The sequence below is a fragment of the Apaloderma vittatum genome, unplaced genomic scaffold, assembly GCF_000703405.1.
Source record: "Apaloderma vittatum isolate BGI_N311 unplaced genomic scaffold, ASM70340v1 scaffold16005, whole genome shotgun sequence".
NCBI lineage: Eukaryota > Metazoa > Chordata > Aves > Trogoniformes > Trogonidae > Apaloderma > Apaloderma vittatum.
Window position 1 is genome coordinate 20,499 of NW_009717789.1, and position 21,590 is coordinate 42,088.

Sequence of the window (21,590 nt, forward strand, 5' to 3'; positions counted from 1 at the left end):
CTGTGCTTTTCAGCTATCTTGGATAACACCATCCATGTAGGCTAAAAAATTAAATGAAGATTTGAAACTGCTTGCATAGGAGTTTCAAAGACTATAGCCATCTTACAATGACAGTGGACTGAAAACAAGGTTAAGGACTACAGAAAAAAAAAAAGAAGCTATAATGCAATAAAATACAAGGGCACATAGATTTAAAGCAAATCAAGTAACTTTGGCAGATGAAATTGTTTAGTCACCTCTCCAGAGAAACTGGATCCCAATCATCAGTTGTAATGAGTTATACAAAAGCTAAATCCCTAATACTGAGATTTCCAACAGTCTATTGTCAATGGAGTATAATTTTATTAGAATAGACTGAAAGTTTAAAGGCTATCAAGCTTTTATTATTTATTTCTAAGACATTACCGAACAATTGTATTGTTCTTTCCAAAATTATAGTATAGTTTGGGTTAGAAGGGACCTTTTAAAGGTCATCTAGTCCAAGCCCCCTGCAATAAGCAGGGACATCTTCAACTAAACTGGGTTGCTCGGAGCCCCATCCAACTTGACCTTGAATGTTTCAGAGCATCTGCCACCTCCTTGGGCAACCTGTTCCAGTGTTTCACCATCCTTGTCATACAAAAATTTCTTCCTTATATCTGGGTAGCGTGCAGCCCTAAATACTAATCATAAGGTAACACTTAAACCGCAAACTAAAATGGCTTGTACAAGTCTTGATTATGCCAAGTGCCTGTGAGTTTTTCTCTTGTATTCTACATGCAGCTCTGAGAGAGATGTGGAATGGGCAGAGAAGGCTTCTCTGCTGTATCACGAGCTGGTTCTTATTCCACAATGAACTTCATATGCGTGCCTGACCAACGGCACTGAAGTTACACGGCTGTTCGCTGGCACCATCCGAGACTGACACTTGTATAACCATTGGTACCAAAGCACATTAGAAAGAACACCACCTACTTAAGTCTCTACATACATACATAATAATCTCAGTTTAATTCAAATATCGAGGACTGTGCCACACGCATTCCACTCTGAAGTTCATAGCAGAGGGTGCTTTTCATGTAGCATGAAAGAAAAAAGGACCACATGCAGGACATTTTAAATTTAATTTTCTTTCTTGGTATCTGTTTTTTTTTCCAACCCAATAATGTTTTTATTTCTGCTTCATTTCTTCTACCCACTAGGCTCTGTGACTTCTTTAGTGCGTTTCTTTTCAGGCATTTTGCTTCCTTCCCTTGTTCTACATTTTTGTGTTCCTCTTCCTTGTTCTTCCTCAGTAGTCAGTAGTCATATTTTCCACGCCTCCAAGAGATTAATTTCTTCTCTGATGTTGTCCTCCAACCCTGCTGGCCTCCACTGGTTGATCCCAAAGTTGTTTTATTTGTCTGCAAGAATTTAACCTGTAGAGATCTTACATTCAGGGAATGCTAATCTAAGAAAAGATTTTCCTCAAAACACCCCAGAGTAAGAATCTAGGTTATGGAATACATTCTTTAACAAGGCTCTCTGAGGATACTCAGATGCTTTTAAAAATAACTCTCATGTGTCTATCTTCACACAGAAGATCACACAAAAATTGAAATAAGCCACACATTTTGTCTGTTTTGAGCATTTCCTGGACTTTGACAGCTCCCATTGCCATTTCCAAAAAACAAACCAGCAGGACTTTGCCTAAAAAAAAAATAATAAAAAAATCTGCCTGTCTTGTAAATTCTCCCTCAGCCATAATCTATTATTTCAGAATTCTTTCCTCTGCAGTTACATTTCCTTCTTTAACTGCTGCTCATGGCAATACATTTTGAAATGTTAGAGACACATTTTTCAGTTGAGAAAGCCTTTTTTTTTTTTTTGTACTTATAAAACTTCAGATGCTGTTGTGGCTTCTGTTATTGCCTTCACACCATACATTGTAGAAGTCGGTAGTGGGAGGGAAAATGGGAAAAGTAGAGCAGCTTTTAAAATTCTGCTTTCCAGCCTTTTTTGCCCCAAACACAGAAGGGAGATTGAAGACTATAAAAATAACATCGGACAAGATTGAGGTAAGAATTGCTGTCCCTATCTGAGTGGGAATTAACACTAAGAGCACTACAGCATTTTAATACTACTGAAGTAACTCCTCCAGGAGACAGCTGTCTATTCCACTGAATGATTCTGAGACTATTCTTTCCCATGCCAGTACATGGAAAAAAGGCCACTCTTCAGCAAAATGATTTAAAAGCTCACTAGTTTGGGCAGTAAAGGATTAAGGATGCATATAAACTTTACAGTGACAATGCTCCTCTCTGGCCAGAAGGATACACAATGAAATCGTTCCTCAACATTGAGGCACGTTTATTCATGTCTCTGGGTCTCTTTACCACTGGAGTTTGAAAACCTTTTAGCTGTTCTGTGAACACTAAAAGCAAGATTTAATATCCTAAAGCCCACATATAAAATCTTGGTTTACCTACATCGTATTTATTTCCCCACTCCCACTATTTCACATAGGATAGAAGACTTCAAGTGGAACTAGAGAAATAAAAGAAGAAAGTGGTACTACATTACTTTGGAAGCTAATGTTAGAAAGAGATTAATCAATTTGTTGTTGTCTAAGTTGAGCTAAGACTGAATGCATATGGTTCGGCAAAAATTCAAGCAGTTCAGTTCTGATGATAGTGCACACACACACACAAAAATAATTGACTGAATCTCTGATCGAGATTTAGCTCATACACCCATCCCCCCAGAGGCAACTATAAAAGAATATTTTACTGGTTACCAGTGAGCATTCACCCTCAAATATAGCATTTCAGACTCTGAAATATTATTGCCAGTTGTCTGTGACAACTAGATATAATTGTAGCATCTGATAGCACTAGGTAAGCAAACATGGGCAAGTTCTCAGTTTAACAGCAACTACTATATTTCTCTGAGTTTATATTTCTAGAAGCTGACTGGCTAGTATCATATTCTTCAACAGACCTTTTAGAAGATTTAATGTGGTTTTTTTAAAACCATTTTAAAAGCCAAGCTCAGTTTATCTTAGAACCTTATCAGAAATGGAAGCTGTGAGGAATAACTATGTTTAAAAAGCTTTCGATTAGACACATCCAAAAATTTTTGAACAAAATAATTACTGCATCATGCTTCCCAGAACTCCACGCTGTTAGGAGATGGGCTCATCTCAACATGTTTCACATGTTAAAAATGTAATTTATTTCAGCCTCTGGAAAGGAATCCCCAGCAACTGAAAAAGCAAGCTTAACATGAGTGAGAGTGAAGATGTAGGAGGTGAGAAAGAAATGGAGATAGAAAGAGAAATGCAGTTCAAATACAGGACACAATCTTTTTTTTTTTAAAAAGATTTTTTTAATCAAGAGAAGCTTGTGATCTAATGTCAGCATCAGATGATTTTTCCCTAAATACTAAAATTGTAAATGATGACAGCTGCTGCTATGTTGAGAACAACTATTCAACACATTTCTGAGAGTTTGCATTAGCACACCAGGCCAAGACCCAACCTCAAAGCTAAGTTCTGGAAGCATTTTAAAAACCAGATGAAAACTGGCAGTGAACAGATGGCAAGGGAGGAACAATCCACTCCAAAATTTGTATTTGGCAGAAAACAGAAGGCACGAACCACAGAGCTGGCGGAGTTCTTAGCGTTAGGACTCTGAAGCATGTGCAATGAATGACCACCAGGGTAGTGTGGCCGAGCGGTCTAAGGCGCTGGATTAAGGCTCCAGTCTCTTCGGAGGCGTGGGTTCGAATCCCACCGCTGCCAGGAGTGTTTTAACACTTGCACTCTATAATCTCCAACCGTATTTCTACGCTGAACGGGTCTAGGACTCTTCAGTCTTAACCTCCAGAGAGTACCGAGTATGTTGAGGCTTGGGTACGCCCAGGTACCTTTCACAGCACTTAATCTAGTCTGTGTTCCATACACTTCTAGTTGCAAACACACTTTAGAAATTTCTGTTTCTAAAAATATTAGTCTGTTCTCCACTCTCTTCACCTAAGATTACTCCACCACACAGTATGTTAAAACTACAGTGAGACAACAAAAGTGTTAACAACCAGACTAAGTTATCAAAGAAGCACTTTTTATGCTGTTAACTGCAGGGCACATACATTAAATAGATTCACAAGCGAAGCACCGCAGCCTGCTCATCAGATGACTGCATGTACCTATGGCAAGCATTAATACTCATCTCTGGCTGCCTCCTTGTTACCAGGTGTCTCTGCAGGCACTTTCCCAGGACAAACAGTTGCAGCCTCTCTCCCCTCTCCCCACTTTGCTTCCACACCCACCGTATCATGTCACTGCTGACAGGTGACTGCCAGTCTTCACAATTAAGTATCAATGTGCAGGAAACTACAAGGAAGAGAACTAAGTATTCTCTTCCAAAATATTGAAGGTTACATTCTTGCCAGTTTTAGATGAGCTTCAATCATGCTGTCTTCCAAGAGGTCTCAAACGCAAAGGTTAGACTACCTTATGCACACTGGTAGGCTTAATACAGCCACCAGTATAGAAGCACGTATTTGTGTGCCTTATATAAATCACATAAGAGTTGTGAGAGCTGTAAAGAAAGTGTCACACTTACAGTGTCTAAATATTGCATATATTTTAATCATGCTATTAAACAAAATTAAACTAAACTTTTTGATAGTGTGATATTTTTGAATTACGTTTCTCATATTTCTGTCAATTCTAGACGAGCAACTGTCATTCACTTTCTGAAAATCTATCAGAGGCTAGCCTATTACCTACCACCTTGTAAAAAATACAGCAAGTCAAAAAGACTCAGTGAGCAAGAACCTTGAGAACATCTAGATTTATACTTGCATCTCCTGCACTTTTGTCCTTCCACTCGCTACCCTACCAAACGGTACAGAAGAAGAAAAAAAAAGAGAAAAGCACTAAGAATGACCAAACAATCTCCACCCTAGGAGAAACTAAAAAGGCTAAGGACTCTTCAGCCTAGAAACCAATAAAGGTCTATAGAAGGCGTGGTACAGAAAAGACAATTAGGGATCACGGCTATAGTCTCTTTCAGTGTGAGATGGGAAAACCATCAAATTAAACTAATTTTGAGAACATTGTGCTTCATGTGACATTATTAAGCTGTGGAACTCAACCAGAGCATGTTGTGAATGCTTTAAGAAGAGAAAAGTAATGCTCACAGAGGATGCTACAGTCTCCAAGTCAAGAAGTCTTCAGGGATAAACTACTACATAACATCTCTCATCATTAACTTTTTCTTGAGTTGCAGCAGAGCTTCACTATATATTATTCATCCTACACTGAGAGCCTAGGCCTGCAGCAGTTAGAGGTTTAAGCAAGAGAGGCCTCGACCAAACAAAAATAGTTGCCACAATCCCAAGACCATCAGCATCTGTTGTGCAAATCTGAACTTGGCCAAAAACTACTCACTGAGATCAAGATCTTTGCCAGGTTTGTATGAGTAACTTGTCATTTAGACCCACCGTATCAAAACTGGATTAATTTACACTAAGAAGTAACTACTTTCATTCCTGTTGAAGGCTCCTTTTTTACTGAATGTAGTTAAAAATGCCCATAGACTTCAATGACAAAGGATGGCCCAACAGACAAAATTCTCATCTCTAAAGATTAAGGACACCTTTGAAACAAATGATTTTTAACAGTTTGAGATCCTATCACTAGAAAATCTACTAGAGAGCATCATTAGACTGAAACATAGCCTTAGAGTAAGTTATCTTAAGTTATAGATGTTAAATCTCATTTGAAGATACATGGGAACCATCTTCTTAAAATGCTGACTCCTCAAGTTGCATAAAGGAAAATATTTGCCAAAAACACTGGTGTCTACTAAAACATTACAAATGTATATAATTAATGAAAGCCGTCACTGTAATGACAGCAGCATGTTCAGATATGCCTGAGGAAGCCTTAAACCAATGTGGACACTACTAGCACAGTAATTACAATATATATGTCTCCAAACCAGCTCCAGTTCTTGGTCAGTTTTGCCAGTTTGCACTGAACTCTACTTCTATAACCATCACTGGCAATTCTCAAGAAAGAAACACCTTGTTTGCATTAAGCTATTTTTAGTTTCCAGATATAAGATTGCATTATGCATGCATCACAAGGATAAATTTACACTGCAATGAAAGACATCAGCCATTCAAGTTCTTGACGTCCAGAGTTAAATTTGTTTCCAGCAGTACTTAATCACTTGTTGGTAATGACGGCTTCCCTGATATGTATGTTTCTGCACTTTCTGAAAGGTCATTTAGTTCCCTAAAACCCCCACTCTACTCCTCCCAATGCAGCTTGCTTACACTTCTGTAACCATGTTAGACGCTCAAGTGAAAGTTAAATTTTGAAAATAGTGGTTCCTAGCTATTGCATTTGACGTTCATTATATAAGTTGTGTTTACTTTCAGCTTTAAAAAGAAATCACAAAGAAGCACAGAAACTGTATTTTTCAGGTGTCCTGGCTGGAGCTAAAAGAGAAGCAATTTTGTTCAGCGATTTTACTTTTCGCTCAATCTCTTCTAGGACACCACACATTCTGAAGTTAACAGCATGTTTTTGCAGACAGAATCCACTACTAGAAGTGATAATACTTGACATTTATAGTTACTACCAAGGACAGGTATGTAGAAACGCTCTTGCTTATATTTGCTCCTATAGAAACCAAGGTCACTGCTAAATCTGGTGTGTCCCACTGGGGGTGCTGGGAAGTGAAAGGATTGAAAAGAAGTAAAACGATCACACATGCAGGGAGGAACAGACAGGACAGGTCACACAAACCTGACCAAGAGAAGTATTCCATACACTATATACTCGGCATAAATCTGAGGGATCATGGGAGTTAAGCCCTTTTCTTTGACAAATGGTGTCTGAGAAGGGCTCTGTCCATTCTGCTGTTCTCGATCCCAAGTTCCTGAATCCAGCTCCTAGGTCCATCTCCTGTATCTGGTTCCTGGTCTGCCTGCCTGCTCAGCAGTAGTTTTCCCATTCCTCGACCAAGCTACAGAACTTTTAAAAGCTCAGATTGTGCAGCTTGAATCATCTTCTTTCTGCAGAATTATCTCATCACCAAGGGCTGTGGCCAGTGGAGCTTCCTTAGAATTGACTCATGGATGGCAGCAAACGCTTTGCTGGGTTGATTAAAACAGTGGAAGTGGACTAACAGGCAGCCCAGAGGTAAACCTATTTGGGCTGCTACCTCATGGCAAGATATTGCTGCTCAGAATGCCAGAACTCAGGACTCTTACACATTTAGAAAGCAAGTGTTCTGCGGGGTTCATGTCATAAACAATTTTAAAGTGTGTATATGAACGCAAAATGCAGCACAATAATGCTGAAAAGCCTTTAAGATTCCAAGCAATGCAGCCCCCTTCGCACACTAAGCACAATTATCTACCAAACCTTTGTTTAGGGACTAAATAAGAGAGTAGGTCAAAATTTTGCAGTGTTTTAGTGAAAACTTTTCTCTCATGACAGTGGACCCAACCAATGTCTATTTTGCCTCTCACCCTGATGACCACAAGACTTGAGCTTCATAGGAGCTCTTTAGCCAACAGTATTTACCAAAAGCATTGTTTACAGCTGTCATTACTTGCAGAGTACTTGTATTGGTTTTATAGCAGAATCTCTCTATATTTTCTTGTGTAAGCAGGTCTGCAGGCTTCTGCTAAAGGCTAGAGCAGATAAGTATTCAACATGTTCTTAATCATCAGCAAACTTAATTTAGACATTGCATTTAGATACTGGTTATTTTGATGCAACACAAAGATAAAAATACACGTAATTTTTAATAATTCTTAATCTCTTAAGTGGCTAAGTAGGTTTTCCTCCAACTGCTAAAACTAGACTGCAAGTAGAAACAAAATCTTTAATAATTTTGGTCTACATGAACATCCAGAATGAGGAAAAAGTCATTAACAGAAGACGGCAAAAGCTTGCAAAGAAAGCAAAGTTTTAACTTCAGATAGCTGAAATCTGCTAAAGTTTGAGCACTCCAGAATCTTTTGTATTTCTCGTAAATTAAATGCCCCCGAACAAACAGTTCTGTTCATCAAAATGGAAGTCCTATTTTAGAATTAAACCCAGTTGGCTGTAGAAAAGCTGTCAAGATCAAAGGCATTAAGACCTACAACTTTAGTCATGGGGAAGAAATTCAAAATGTTTTTACAGAAGTTTTGGCCCCCTGAAAAACTGATCTCCACCTCTCCTGCTCCACATGCAAGAAATCAGGCATCGAATGTAAGACTCACGATGGAATGCAAGCCAAATGTTCTCACAGGCAGTTTGGGAAGGTGTGTGGCTTGGTTGAGGTTTTTGTTTTGGGTTGGTTTCTTTTTAGTGACAACATTGCAGATTGCTCAGATCTGAAACAGGTATGGTCACTCTTGGCAAAAAGACTAACTCAATTATTCCCGATTTTCTGTCCATTTGAAGGATGTCTTCTGAAATTAGCCAAGTCAGAACAAGAATATTCAGTTTGTGCAAAATGACCACACAGTCTGGTGATCAGTTATGTTCACGCAAAAAGCTTCATTCACTAAGTACAATCATACCATAAGTAAATTCTTTGCTTGGCAGCATGTGGAGTTAAAAAAGTGTTCTAAGAAGTTGACTACTGTTATTCTTTGAGGTCAGTTGCTGTTAAAAGTCACATTTTTTGCGCAATATTTTTGCCCAACACTTCATTATTCTGTTATTAACAGCTGTTTACACAAGCAATGTTTGCTTTTTTTAGAGTGCACTGATATGAAAACCACCACTTTCTACTATGGGAAGTTGTAGGATTTTTCTTTTTCTGACCAACACATTTTCTCTAAAAGTTTTCTTCCACATAAACCATTCTGGACAATGATGTCCAAGATTGTCTCTAATGGACTACACTACTACATAAACTCCTTAATAAATGTCAAGAGTGAGATACAGGAGTTATTTTGGTACAGACAGAAACCATACCAGTCTTAATAATGTAATCTTAGGAGACTACAATTATATAGTTCTGGTAAGTAAACATTTTTACAATGTCATAATAGTAAATATTCATTTGGGAGTACATTACAAATCAACAGAAATCGTGAAGCATTACATAAACATCCATGAGCATTATCTAGGAAAGATGTATTCTTCATCAGAAAAGTACTTCTAAGGTCTTTTAGCATCCAAATGCTTTTTCAAAGAAACTTGAAATTTCTGGTATAGAAAAGAACATTTTTCACACAGGTTTCTGATCGCAGATTAACTGCTGTTGATAACATTTTAATACTAACAGGTTCATCAAAGAGAACGAGAAATCAATAACAGGGATAAAAAACATCTCTCCACTATCAGGCAGGAGATCTAGAAAACATAACCTAAACAAAAACAGGAACTACTTTTTTTTTTCTTAAATACAATGCACAGCTACATCACAGGACTCGCTACCACAGGATTCTGTAGAGGGCTAAAAACCAGCAAGAATAGTTCAGTAAGAAACTTGATATGTTTAAGAGAATAAGCTGAGTTGAGGCTACTAACCATCATGGTCTGGACAGAATTTTCATCCTAGAAAGCCTTTTAAAAAAATCATAGGGAAGATACACTGAAGAGATAGCCCATATATACTGTTTATTCTGCCAACTCCCATGCAGTATCTGCTGCAACCGCATTAAGACTAGACTACAAGGTAGAAGATGGAACTTAGTTACCACAAAAACATTTAATGTCTCCCAGTCCTCTGTTCCACACACTAGAACAATAGTTACTTCGGGTCAAACTTGTCTTCTACATGCCAAGACTGCTGTCACATAGGTTTGGAAGATAAAATTCTTCAGTTTTCAAACAGCCTTTTAAGAAAATGTTTCTGGATTTGTACCAAAGACTTTAGAAGATGCATTTGGGAACTTGTTCTCAAGGCAGAAAGTTAGAGAAGAGATAGTTACCATGGCTTTGCAATGGCATTTCAGGAAAAGAGCAAGAACAGCAATCAGTGCAACATTAGGAATTGTTTTTCAAGTTACAATGCACATGCATCACTTAAACGTGAATATGCACTTGCAGTCTAGTTTTAAGAAGCACGAAAAGAAGAGATTTAATCATATTTTCCTGCAACATTTAGTATATGTGACACTTTTTAAATATTATTGCCTTCCAGTAACATAAAAAAAGTCACATCAATACCAAATCCATGCAGACTGTTTCTATTTTAAAAAAAACACCCTGTATAAACTCCACTTGCTATTAGCTTTTGTTTCTGGACACACAGAACCTAGTAAGATCATTCAGTCACATTTGTGTTTGAACCATAAACTTACAAATGCTGAAGGCAAGAAAAGGACTCCAAGTTCATAAGAACGGATCATTAGTTGGGAACCATTTTTCTCCAGAGCTCCCCAAGCTGCTTTAGATAGATTGGCACTGCAAAGAGAAACAAAGCATTTCAGTGAGGCATCATCTTCACAGCAGAAAATGCTTAAGTACTACAGCTGTAGCAGGAGAACTTCAATCAGAACAGTCTTTTAATAAGAAGCGATTTGGGTGTTATTTCTTATTGCTATTTTTAGAGCACAGTGGAACCAGCACATACAAAATATAGGAGGGCATTCACACAACACACATGGATAATTACACCAGCCTACTTGTGACACACAGATCTACAAGACAGTTTTGGCCTCTTAAATCTTCTCTGCACATTTCAGAAAGGAACTTTTTATTAGTGAATAGCTTCAATTTGATGACTTAGGAAGATTAAAGGCTAGCTAAATTATGCCTAATTATAATACATTTAGTATTAGCATTTTTCCAAGTATTAACCAATATACTTTGCTCCTGGCATTTTGTTATTTGATATATTTATGAAAACAAGTATTTATCAAAGCAGCATTTTCAGTTTAATGTGCTATTGAGCACCATGTTGTAGTTAATACTCCACCAGTATCTGCTATGAAGTAGATCAAGTCGGAGTAAAAAAAATAAGTAGGTTTTGACAACAGAATTGAACTTGTACAGTAAACCACAAAGCTTAACATTATGCTTTAACTGACATACTGGATGCTTTTTGATAGCAGTAAATAGTGGAAGAGGAGAAACATTAGAAAAAAACCAAAAGCAACCATTAATTTCTGTATTAGGGCAACTCAGCATCACATTTGAATGACTTAAATCTTTAAAAAGCACGTTAATCACTATTACTATTGCAGGCAACAGTATCCATGAGTGATGAAATTTAAAGAACTAGAGCATAAAGAGGAAAAAAGATTAAAGTAACTGAGCACTTAAGAGTAAGGATACAAAGATTATAATCTACAGTATATGCAGTTGTGCATAAATCCGTTTTGGCAAAAATGAGATATATCTGTATTTTTCATGCATGGCAAGACATTCTCACCACATATCAAGAAATGTTTTGCTCACTCTTTCGGCTTCTTTCAAACCCAAACAATAGAAATACAAAGTTAGACTTCAAGTCAGACTGCTGAACAACTAAATCTAACAAAAAGTCAGATTCCAAATAAGAAGTATCAACGTTGTTTGCAACAATAAGGCAGCACAAGAATGAACTTTGGCTTAACCCATATGTATTTTATACAAACCAGAACATTCATGTACAGCACGTGTTCAAGAATATTAACCCGAGGTTTAAGAATACCTACCACTTCAGTTGATGCTGATCACTGAAATAGGCAGTTACAGCTCAGACAAAATTTTGGTGCGACTGCCAACAGTTCCTGATATAATCATTTCAACCTGCAGCCCCAAAGAGGGCAATGCAATGAAGAAATATTAAATATGGTCAAAAATTCACATCACCACTTACAGTATCATGAGGATTATGGCAGTAAATCAACTGGGTCAGCAATTGACGAGAAATTTATATATGACTTTTCGTAAGTGAAAGGTGTATATTTACATGTTTACCTTGTAACTAAGAACCACGCAATCTTCTGAAAATCAGGAGAGGGTCTCATGTATGTCTTAATGTGAGGCATAGCATGACTTCGACCTGAGACTTCTGCTGACCATTTGCTAGAAAAACAAAATGAATTCTTTTCATATACAGTTTAATTTTGAGGTGTAAAAGATACTCACCATACTACAGTGCCATGCTTTCAATACTACTACTCTAATACTTGCAACATTTCATATTTGCTTCCTCTACATAAAACCTGAAAATACCTTATTTAACTGAATTTTTAATACTGAAATCCCATCTTACCAGTAGTCAGAAGAGCAGGTATCTTTCTTTACAAACAAGTATTTTTCTTTTAAACAAGCGAATACTGTTTTCTCTTTACAAACAAACCAGACAGATACTGTCCTTGGTGTGTCAGGCTTTCCTAACAAGTTTTTTCCATTCCTTCGCTCCAGCTAGCATTCAAGAATCTAAATCCAAACTTCCAGCCCGTATTTCTTATTTGAAGACTATGAATGGTTATACCTCCAAGCAAAGAAGCTTGGCAACAAATTAAACCTTTCAAAATTCCACAAGCCTATTACAATTTGTTAAACATGAAGCAGAGGCAGGGAGCAACTGATAGATTGTTGACACTACCTTTCCTGTTCCCTCTTCTGTGCCACGCTGAGAAATTTGAGGGCTTAAGGCAGTAAAGGTAACATCTAAACCGTAAGCAAGCAGTAAAAATGTGTACATAACTGAATGTATGTAGTCATGGTATTTAGAAGCACTTTCCACTGACAGCTGTTAGTCCTCACTCAAAATCAGGAAGAGAGCTTCCAAAGACACTTTCCTCTACTTTTCTTTCTTCATTCGGGAATGTGATAGGCTCTGATTTTGGCTGCAATCTTATTTCCCTAATTTAGCATTCTCTTGTAAAAGCCAAATCAAAAAGAATCCCTCAGCTCAAAAAAACCCTTATAAGTGAACTGTGTTCATTTAAAAGTCTAAGAAAACTGAAGTGGAAGAGCTGGAGTATTTACCTATGCTGACTTTCAGGACTTCCATATGAGTAAAGCTTTGCAGTTCAGGGGTCAAGACCTACTTTAACAACCCTATCCTCCAATGAGGGAAAGAAAACTGTTTGCAAACTGCTCTATATTCCTAAACGACAAGAGCTGAAACACCATATGCAAGTTTAGAGGCAACTAGACATCTTTATACTATGATGCAAGCCACATAGAAGCCTGTTTCTGAAGAACAGATACACAATACAACAACAGGCCGGTTAGCTCAGTCGGTTAGAGCATGGTGCTGATAACACCAAGGCCACGGGTTCGATCCCCGCTTGGTCCCCATGTGTTGCCTGATCTAGTTGAGAGGTGTCCTTGCCCACGACCAAGAGGTTGGATTAAATGATCTCTAAGGTCCCTTCCAGCCTAGGCCATTCTGTGATTCTATGATAGGTAATGAAACTTGCGTGTCCCTACAGAACTCAACACTTCCCACACACACAGATTGTAAGGCTATACTCAACAGTTCTCGTTAATAGCTTTTATCTCACAACTCACAGTTCAGGCAAACATTTTCTTTAAAGCACAAAAATAATTAGGTAGCTCCAGTAACACTGTAGAAATGAAATCATAGACGTGAGAATTGAACACAGATTTTCTTCAGATCTCACTGCCTTACTCAAGGACAAACTTATCCCTCAACTATTAACTGCAGTAATTTTGAGCTACTATCTCAGTCTACTACCTTTTTGACTCTTTATCATCTTTGACAGATACAATCACGCACTGTGTTTTAGCCGGAGTACTACTGCTTCTCTTCCATTTACTGGCTACAGTAATTTAACTGCAGTTATTTCAACTATAAGTGAAACTGGTATTACAGAAAATTATGACCAGAGTATATGCTCCCTTTCCTGATGTTATTTTCTTTAGTATGACAACACAATTACATAAGGATCAAAAGAAGAGAGAAAGAGATTAAGTTCTCCAGTTGGGTTTGGTTGTTTGGGGGAGTTTTATTTTATTTTTTAAAGTAATTAACTCATTGAAAGCTCAGATGCTTTTAGTAATAGCATTATTAGCAAAGAAGTATAAGAAGTGTTTTCCCTTCATCTTAAGAGTCAGTTTATTTCCAGACTGCATAATGGTATGATACACCAGAAGAACTGGAAGGGGTTTCAAACAGGTAGAATATCTCATGTAATTTGTTCTTAATACAGCTAAATTTCAACTTCACCATGGAACTTTCTTGGCATATTTTAGAAAAAGAACAACAAAAAAAAGAAAGCCAAAGCAGAGTATAAAAAGCCTAAAGTAAAATACAAGAGCAGTTGTTTTGCATAGCAAGGATAAGAGCATATGTCCATATACCAGTTTCAAGCTACTTCTAGTCAAATTTGCTTTAACACATTTTAAGCTGTAAACTTTCCATCAGAATGCAGCTGGCAGAGGACATACACAGGACTCATGTTGCAGTAAACTACAGGCATAGTCACTCTTATCAGAGATAAATATGCTAAATTAAATGAAAGTAGCTTTGGGAAATTTTATGGAGCAAAATCACAGCTTAGACTAGTTATTTTCTGACAGTTAGAAACCCTGGTACCATGCAAATTAAAAGCTCAAGTGTGGGGTGAGGAAAAGGAGTTAGGTATCATCAGAGTTTGAGCAGTAAAACATGAAAGCCTTTTTCTATTTTTAGTTTTTTATTCTTTTACATTCCTAGGACTAGAACTCCTTGTCACTAATACATCTCATCTCTGACTTCAGACTACTAAACCTGACATTTTTATGAGCAACTTGCTGCTACTTTCTTCTTCCCAGTCTTTTGTGGCCTTTCAGTCAGCGGCTGTTTTTTTCTTTTTAATTACATAACCTCTAATGTGATGATTAAGTGCACTGAATTAAAGAGGCAAACCATTTTCCAGTTCTTAAAATGCAACAGCTTTTGCGCCTCCTATCCCTTTATTTTTCCAATAGCTATTTTGAGTTTCACATAATTTATATTTTTGGCTAAGGAGGAGGGGAAAAAATGTTCTCTACCATGAATAAGGTATCTTTTGTAATATAGAAAATACTTTGCACTCACTTGCACTGCACTACAAATGCTTATAAGTTGTTGCTTTTATATGTACTTAACCACTTGCAAAACTTCAGAATTATGGCATTTTTGGGTTTTATTGTTTCATATTGTTTCCTCTGCAATGAATTCTTTAGATTGAAAAGGAGTCTGCACTGCAACCATGGTGCATTTAGCTAGAAGACATTCAGAAAGCATCAACTGCTACCAATGTCTGGTATTTCTGGTATGAGTGAGGTAAAGGTGCAGCCATAGGCCCCTTTGCAAGTGGAGCTACTGAGACAGGTAACTCTAACATCCTGAAAACTAATGTGTGCAGCCACCCTCAACCCTTAAGCAGAGTCAGAAATAACTCACTTTCTACAACATCACTTCTTCCGTCATTTAGTCCTTACTTCAAATAGTGAACGGACTTTCCCTCTCAAGATACCTGCAACAGTGCTTGAGGAGTTAAAACAACTCGCACCACGAACCTCAACCATAAGCAAACGCACAAACACAAAGGGCCCTGTGTAACTGTTCCATGCCTCTCATCTTTTACGATGTTAGGGGGAAAACTGTTCTCCAAACTGTGAAGAAGGATGTTCTTCAAAACTCTACAGGCCTAAAGAAAAAATAAAGCTCTAATACAATTATGATTATGGACTTGCCAACAAGTCAAGCAAACATTTGTCAAGCTAACTTATTCCAGTCTTTGAAAACAAAGATTTGACAAAGTAATGGCACGAACATAAGGCATGTGGTATTAAAAGTTAATCAGTTAAAATACAATGTTTTATATACTGTTAAAGTTGATCAAGTGTTTCAAAAGCATCCATTAACAGAAATCATTACAAATTGCAAATCTCTCCTTGTCAATTAGTAATACTGAAAGGAAAAAAACAACAATCTTTCCAGAGAAAATTGAGCAAATTGCACCATTTACACAGTAACTAATCTAACAAGGCAGTCTAGTAATCATTTGCTACAATCAGAAAAGTGAAATCACTATTAAGTTTAGTCACCTTGTTCTTTTGAGAAATTACAAGTCAGAGCTGCATTATAGGTTACTTAAACACATTCAACTGGCAGAATCATAGAATCATAGAATGGTCTAGGCTGGAAGGGACCTTAATCCAATCTCCTTATCGTGGGCAGGGATGCCTCTCAACTAGATCAGAAAAGCAGCCCACAAACATTATAAAGGGGCAGAGGTTCCACCTCTTGGGGTGAGACTATAGGACACCATTTTCCAACTCCATTAACCTCTTCCTACTTGTAAAAAGGAACTATTCCCTCTCCTTCACTGAAGATCCTCAATTCTGGTAGAATCCCTAGCTTCTTGATGGTTTTGTATTATTTTCTAATGAGGTAAAGAAAAATTCCTCTAGCACGTCTACTGCCCAAAGTTTTGCTACCATGGATAAGCCACTGCTGTATGGCATCTACCCTGTGGTAACAGCTTACATGCAGGGTCTCCTCAAGAGCTAGTGTCTTACTGCAGGGTAAAAATCTGCACCTGGGTAGTCACTACAGAGCAGTGATGCAGGGCAACTTGTTTTCCATCACAAATTCAACAGATGAATTTAAAACAGCCCTTTTGCTGCCAGAGCAGGACCCTAGTATGCCCGAGGCAGGTATGCAAGTGTTTTCTCATTGAACAGGAATAAAACAATGAATGATCTCTAATCAAGTAACATTCAACGCACTAAATAAGAGACCAACCAAAAAAGGTTACAGTTGTCTTCCAGTAAGATTCTCATGAGATGTACGCTGACAGAACCCGAACCAAAGCTGCACAAACACACTCTCAGTTTTATGATCTCCTCACTTTTTCAATTTGACTGAATATTCTTAAAGTCCTGAAAGTGCTTGTAGCCTTTGCTGAACGTGCTCAGAGGGTACAGTTTGAAAGACAGGAGAGACAGAGTCTCATATGTTTTCTCTTCCAGTTCCATTCCTTGGACACTGACGAGCACGGCTCACAGCAGCATGTTCATTCCAGAATGCAGGATGCTCATGCAACCAGAAATTGTATTCTCAGCCTTCTGAATCTACACACCACTTCACGCACTCTTACTTAGATGTAGGTCAAGTATCTTACCACAGCAACTTCCACCTGGAAGAGTTAAAAGTTTCTAGTGAAAGGAACGGGAAGCTATGGTCTTATAATTGGTTGCCAGATTCAATCTATTTTTTTTTTATCCGTGCAAAACAACTTTTCCCATTGTTCTCAAAATATGCTTAAGTTTTTAAAGATTCAGCCCGAGGGAGACATCTGGCACAGAATGTGCCAGACTGTTAGAATTTCGCAAAATTAGTAGCACGTGAAAATAGAAGTTCTTAATGGAAAAGATATTACCATAAGGGACTGAGAATTTTTGCAGCAGGACTGCTGTGCTCAAAACAACAACAACAAAAGCCTTCCTAACCGTGTTGTGGCTCTTTTGAAATCCTGTTAATATCAAAGCTTAAGTGGGAAAATAAAACTGTAAATTAGGAAGCAAAAAAAAAAAGAAAGGAGTAACATTATTGCAGTTCAGAGAAGGAAAGCTTAAGAAGAATGGAGGACACTACCAGATTTTGAATTAAGAACAGTATTTCATATAATTTTTACCCAGAAATAGCAAATTTTTACTATGTTTTGGAGATAAGACTAGTAGATAAGGAATTAAAAGCTTTTGCTTTTATTTTAAGGATTTTTAGAATATGATGCTTCGGATCACTTCCCCTTAACTTGGCTTTTAACACTCAAACTTTAAGACATTGTAAGTTTAAACATATAAACTAAGGAAAAAAACCACAAAAACACATTCAGAGAACTGAGTTCTACTTACTGAAAATAGGAATGCAACCACAGCTGTTTCTGTGCTGTCTGTATACTGTATGGAAGTGAGCCACCAGCTGAAGGAAAAAATAACCAAAAACACACATGCACATTTGTTTTTTTAAAAGAGATTCTAAAAGCAGGAAACATCTTCAGTAATAAATTATCTCTACTATCATCATGACTTATTTTTAGAAAATGCTTAAATGCTCCAGAAGTATGAAAGTTGTTGGGTTTCTTGCACTGTTATAATTTAGCAAGTTTCTAAACACTATGTAGTAGATTCACTCTAGGAAAAAAGAGAAGCAGTATGTAGACTATAGAATTAAGTCCTCTTACAAATAGTTGTACATTGGTAATTTTGTCATGATACCACTTGATATCAACAGATTAGAATTGTTTCCCATACAGACTAGAGGGAATAAAACAAGCAGCTTCTAGGAAAAAACAAAATCCCTCAAAATATTACTTTTAAAAGCAAGAACTTCTCTGATGAAATTGTATTTGTGTTGAATTGGTCTTTGGCTAATGCATGTTGTGACTTCTTAAGATGGATTTAACAAAAAAGAATCAGCCGTGGCATACTCAGTCGTACCAGTGCTGCATTACTAAAACCAATGCAAAACCTACTGCATTCACCACGTCCTAGATGACACCATAAGAACCGCTTACAAAAGCTCTAATACAGTTAGTGCATTCCTGAGAGTAAGAGTCCATGGAGCTGCTCATTTGCACAAATAGAGAGCTATATAATTCACCCAGTTATTTCATAATGTTAAAGAAATGACAGTAAGGAGTCACTGTGCAGATTGCACCTCTCGCTTTCAGGAGTATCAGCTTTGCTAAACAGATGCTGTAGACAACCAGATGTATTTCAAAAGACCTTAACTTACTTGTGGGAAACAGATACCTAGAAACTCACTGTCTGCAGTTTCTAAATATGTCCAAACACTGCTCAATTCAGAGGAAAGATGGAGAGGTGAAAGCATTCCTACCAGCCCTGTGATCAAATTCCACCAACTGTTAGAAAAACGGCTACTCCATACTAACAGCAGCATAGGTATCCGGCTGGGAACAGGAACGGGTTTATGGATTCAGCAATGTCAAAGCATAACTGAATCACTGAGGTTGGAAGAACCCTCTGGAAATCTTGAATAAATCCCCACATACAGAGCATGTAGCTCAGTACAGTGTCCCGTCAGGTTTAAGTATCACAACCATTGAGGCCTGGCAGGTCAGTCAGCTTCCAATCCGTGTTCCACCATCCACTCATCCAGTCACTTCATCAGGTTGTCTCTAGTGACGCTATAGGAGATGATAATGATGCTTCCCAGGGATCAAGGTGAGGTAGTTCACCAGATCCTCCTCCTTACCCTTCCTGAAGACAGAACAGAATTTCTTTCCTTCAGTTCTCATGAATGTCTTCCAATTGCCTTGGCATTCTGAAGACTAATCAAAACCAGCTCCCTTAGCATGCATGGCTTTAACCCACATAAGGGCTTGCTTTTGAGAAACACAAGCGTCACTGCATCAGACTACTGCAGTATCTCTTCCTCCTTCAGGTTAGTTGGGACTATGCTCTCTGTACAAGTATGTTGACTTCATGAACGCAAACATGGGAAGACTGAACAGAAAAATTATAAATTAAGATATTAAAAAAAGTTCCTAATGAGCAGTGAAACATTCTCCATTTTATCTGGTGTGCAGGATGACATTTCAAAGAAAATACAAGGACAGTGTGGCACACTCAAACCTGAGTTTTCCGCCAAAATAAAAGATGAGTTAAAACATTGGGCAAGAGCTGTTTTTCCATATGCAGTGATTCATGAACACAGCTATACAGACCTAAAACATTGCATACCAATGCCCAGAAAGCTTTTTCTGTTCAATCACAATAGGAGAGCTAGAGTCAGAGCTCCAGGAACAGTAATAAAACGAATCTATTGCCACTTATTCTACCAAGCTCTCAGCAAGACAACAACTTCAGGTTCATTCAACATTGATCAGTGATTTTACAGGACATCATGACCACAAAATGCTAATACATGGGAGTTCATCTGCTTACCAGGATAGCCTTCCAGACTTTGCCTCACATTGTTCACAGTAGGATAAACCTGCACAGAGAGGGGCGGGGAAAAAACCCAAATCTTTAACACAACTCTAAATACACAAGCTGTCAATTTTCAAGTAAAAATCACCTTAAAAGAAAACCTACTTGATAAAAACAACATTAAGAGCTTAATTTTTCAAAATGAATAGAATTACACTGCAGCTTAAAACCAGTTGTGTGTCAGTAACAAAGAAAGTCTTTAACGTTTTTACTGCTCTTGCAGAGCTTACCAAAATTAGCCATCATGACTCAAATCCTGCTTCAACCACTTCCACGGTGGTCAAAGCAAACTCTTAATATTATTTTGTAATATTTTAGACTCACACCTCAAATATGAGTATGGAGGAGCAATTAGCACACAGTAAGGGCATAGCTTAAGAACATTTTCTCCTTGATTTAACAAGCTCCTGCTACAAACCTGCTTCTGCTCCTCCCCTTAATTGGACTAATAACTAAATAACCAGGTTAGAAAACAATTACGTATTAATCACTCAGGGTTACATCTCTGTAGCAGAAACAGCTGCACCTACAAAACTCAATGGAAGACAAGCTATAGAATGAGAATATAATTTTTATCACGTTACATACACTGTAGGTTCACACAGATGGAAATCATAGCATATTTTTACAGCATACCATACGTGGGTAAGTGTCACTAACTGGCATCCTTATGACTTCAGGATGAAAGCCACATTAATGTCTCACAAAAGTCAAAAGCAAACCAATGACTAAGATATAAACAACAAATGAATAGACGCCAAACAAAGGTCACTAGTATCTAAAAGACATACCAAATGAACTGGAACATCACATTTAAGGTGAGTTGTCGCATTGCTGCGGGCAGCCACCAGGCTCTCCAGGAACTCTGAGCACAGCCATTTGGACCCATCAACTCCCAGTGAACCAATGCTTGAGAACTGTCCAAGAACAGGCCAGGATTCCTTTGCTGGGGCCGAGGAAGCATGCTCTTTCAGAAGCTAGTGGGTGAAATTAAAACATTGTTAAACTTCAACAGGCAAATAATACCTTAATTAGTGGTTTGATACAGTTTGATATAATAAATCCTCTATAATCACTTCTGACAACGGAAAAGACTAACATTCATGTTATTTATTTAACTTTGCAATAAAAAAAAGTCATCAGGCTCTCCAAAGAAACCCACCGTTCCTTCAAGAGAAGATCAAACATCACAAGTTTATTCAAAAGCATCAAAGCCAACCATTAATGGGTAAAAAGACTGCTAGCAGCTCTTCCTAAAAACATAAAACATTAGCTTCAGAAGTCACAATAAAATTAAATCTTTTTGTATTTGGTGGTAATTGGCCATAAAATTCCTCTCATATCCTAAAGCCCTAGATACAATAGCATCCTACAATAAGAGAGGAAAAAAGAACAATTGAAGAAAAAAATGAAAAAATCCTTTTAGAGGAGTTTTTTGACTGTGAACGGAATTTAAAGTCACATTGAAAACAGATGGATACAGGCACAGATTGTATGTAGTGGCTACCTTTTTCCCCCCTTCTAGAGAGGATACAACTAAACAGCTCAGTTAGTGCAATGTCACTAGATCTGTCTGCCTTGTCACTAAAAAACAAACAAAAAAACCAAAAAAAAACAAAAACAAAAAAAACCCTTTTTTAATCATAGAAATATTTACCATAAGACCATCTTTATCCTTTACAGGCTTTTTCTGTTTCATTATCAGAAAAGGCAA

General features: G+C 37.6%; 1 protein-coding gene and 1 non-coding gene across 2 annotated transcripts in view; one reads left to right on the forward strand and one right to left on the reverse strand.

The window, feature by feature from the left end:
- The window catches only part of TDP1 (tyrosyl-DNA phosphodiesterase 1), a 44,600-nt gene that overhangs the window by 12,114 nt on the left and 10,896 nt on the right, over positions 1-21,590 (reverse strand). Inside the window, exons 9-13 of the mRNA XM_009870039.1 lie at positions 20,668-20,853; positions 19,832-19,880; positions 17,777-17,843; positions 11,891-11,998; positions 10,288-10,390 (exon numbers count right to left, since the gene is read on the reverse strand). Of these exons, the coding sequence (XP_009868341.1) occupies positions 10,288-10,390; positions 11,891-11,998; positions 17,777-17,843; positions 19,832-19,880; positions 20,668-20,853 (513 nt within the window). The remainder of the gene's footprint in view (positions 1-10,287; positions 10,391-11,890; positions 11,999-17,776; positions 17,844-19,831; positions 19,881-20,667; positions 20,854-21,590) is intronic.
- On the forward strand, positions 3,679-3,760 carry TRNAL-AAG. The gene has a single exon. It is a non-coding gene; the product is annotated as a tRNA-Leu (tRNA).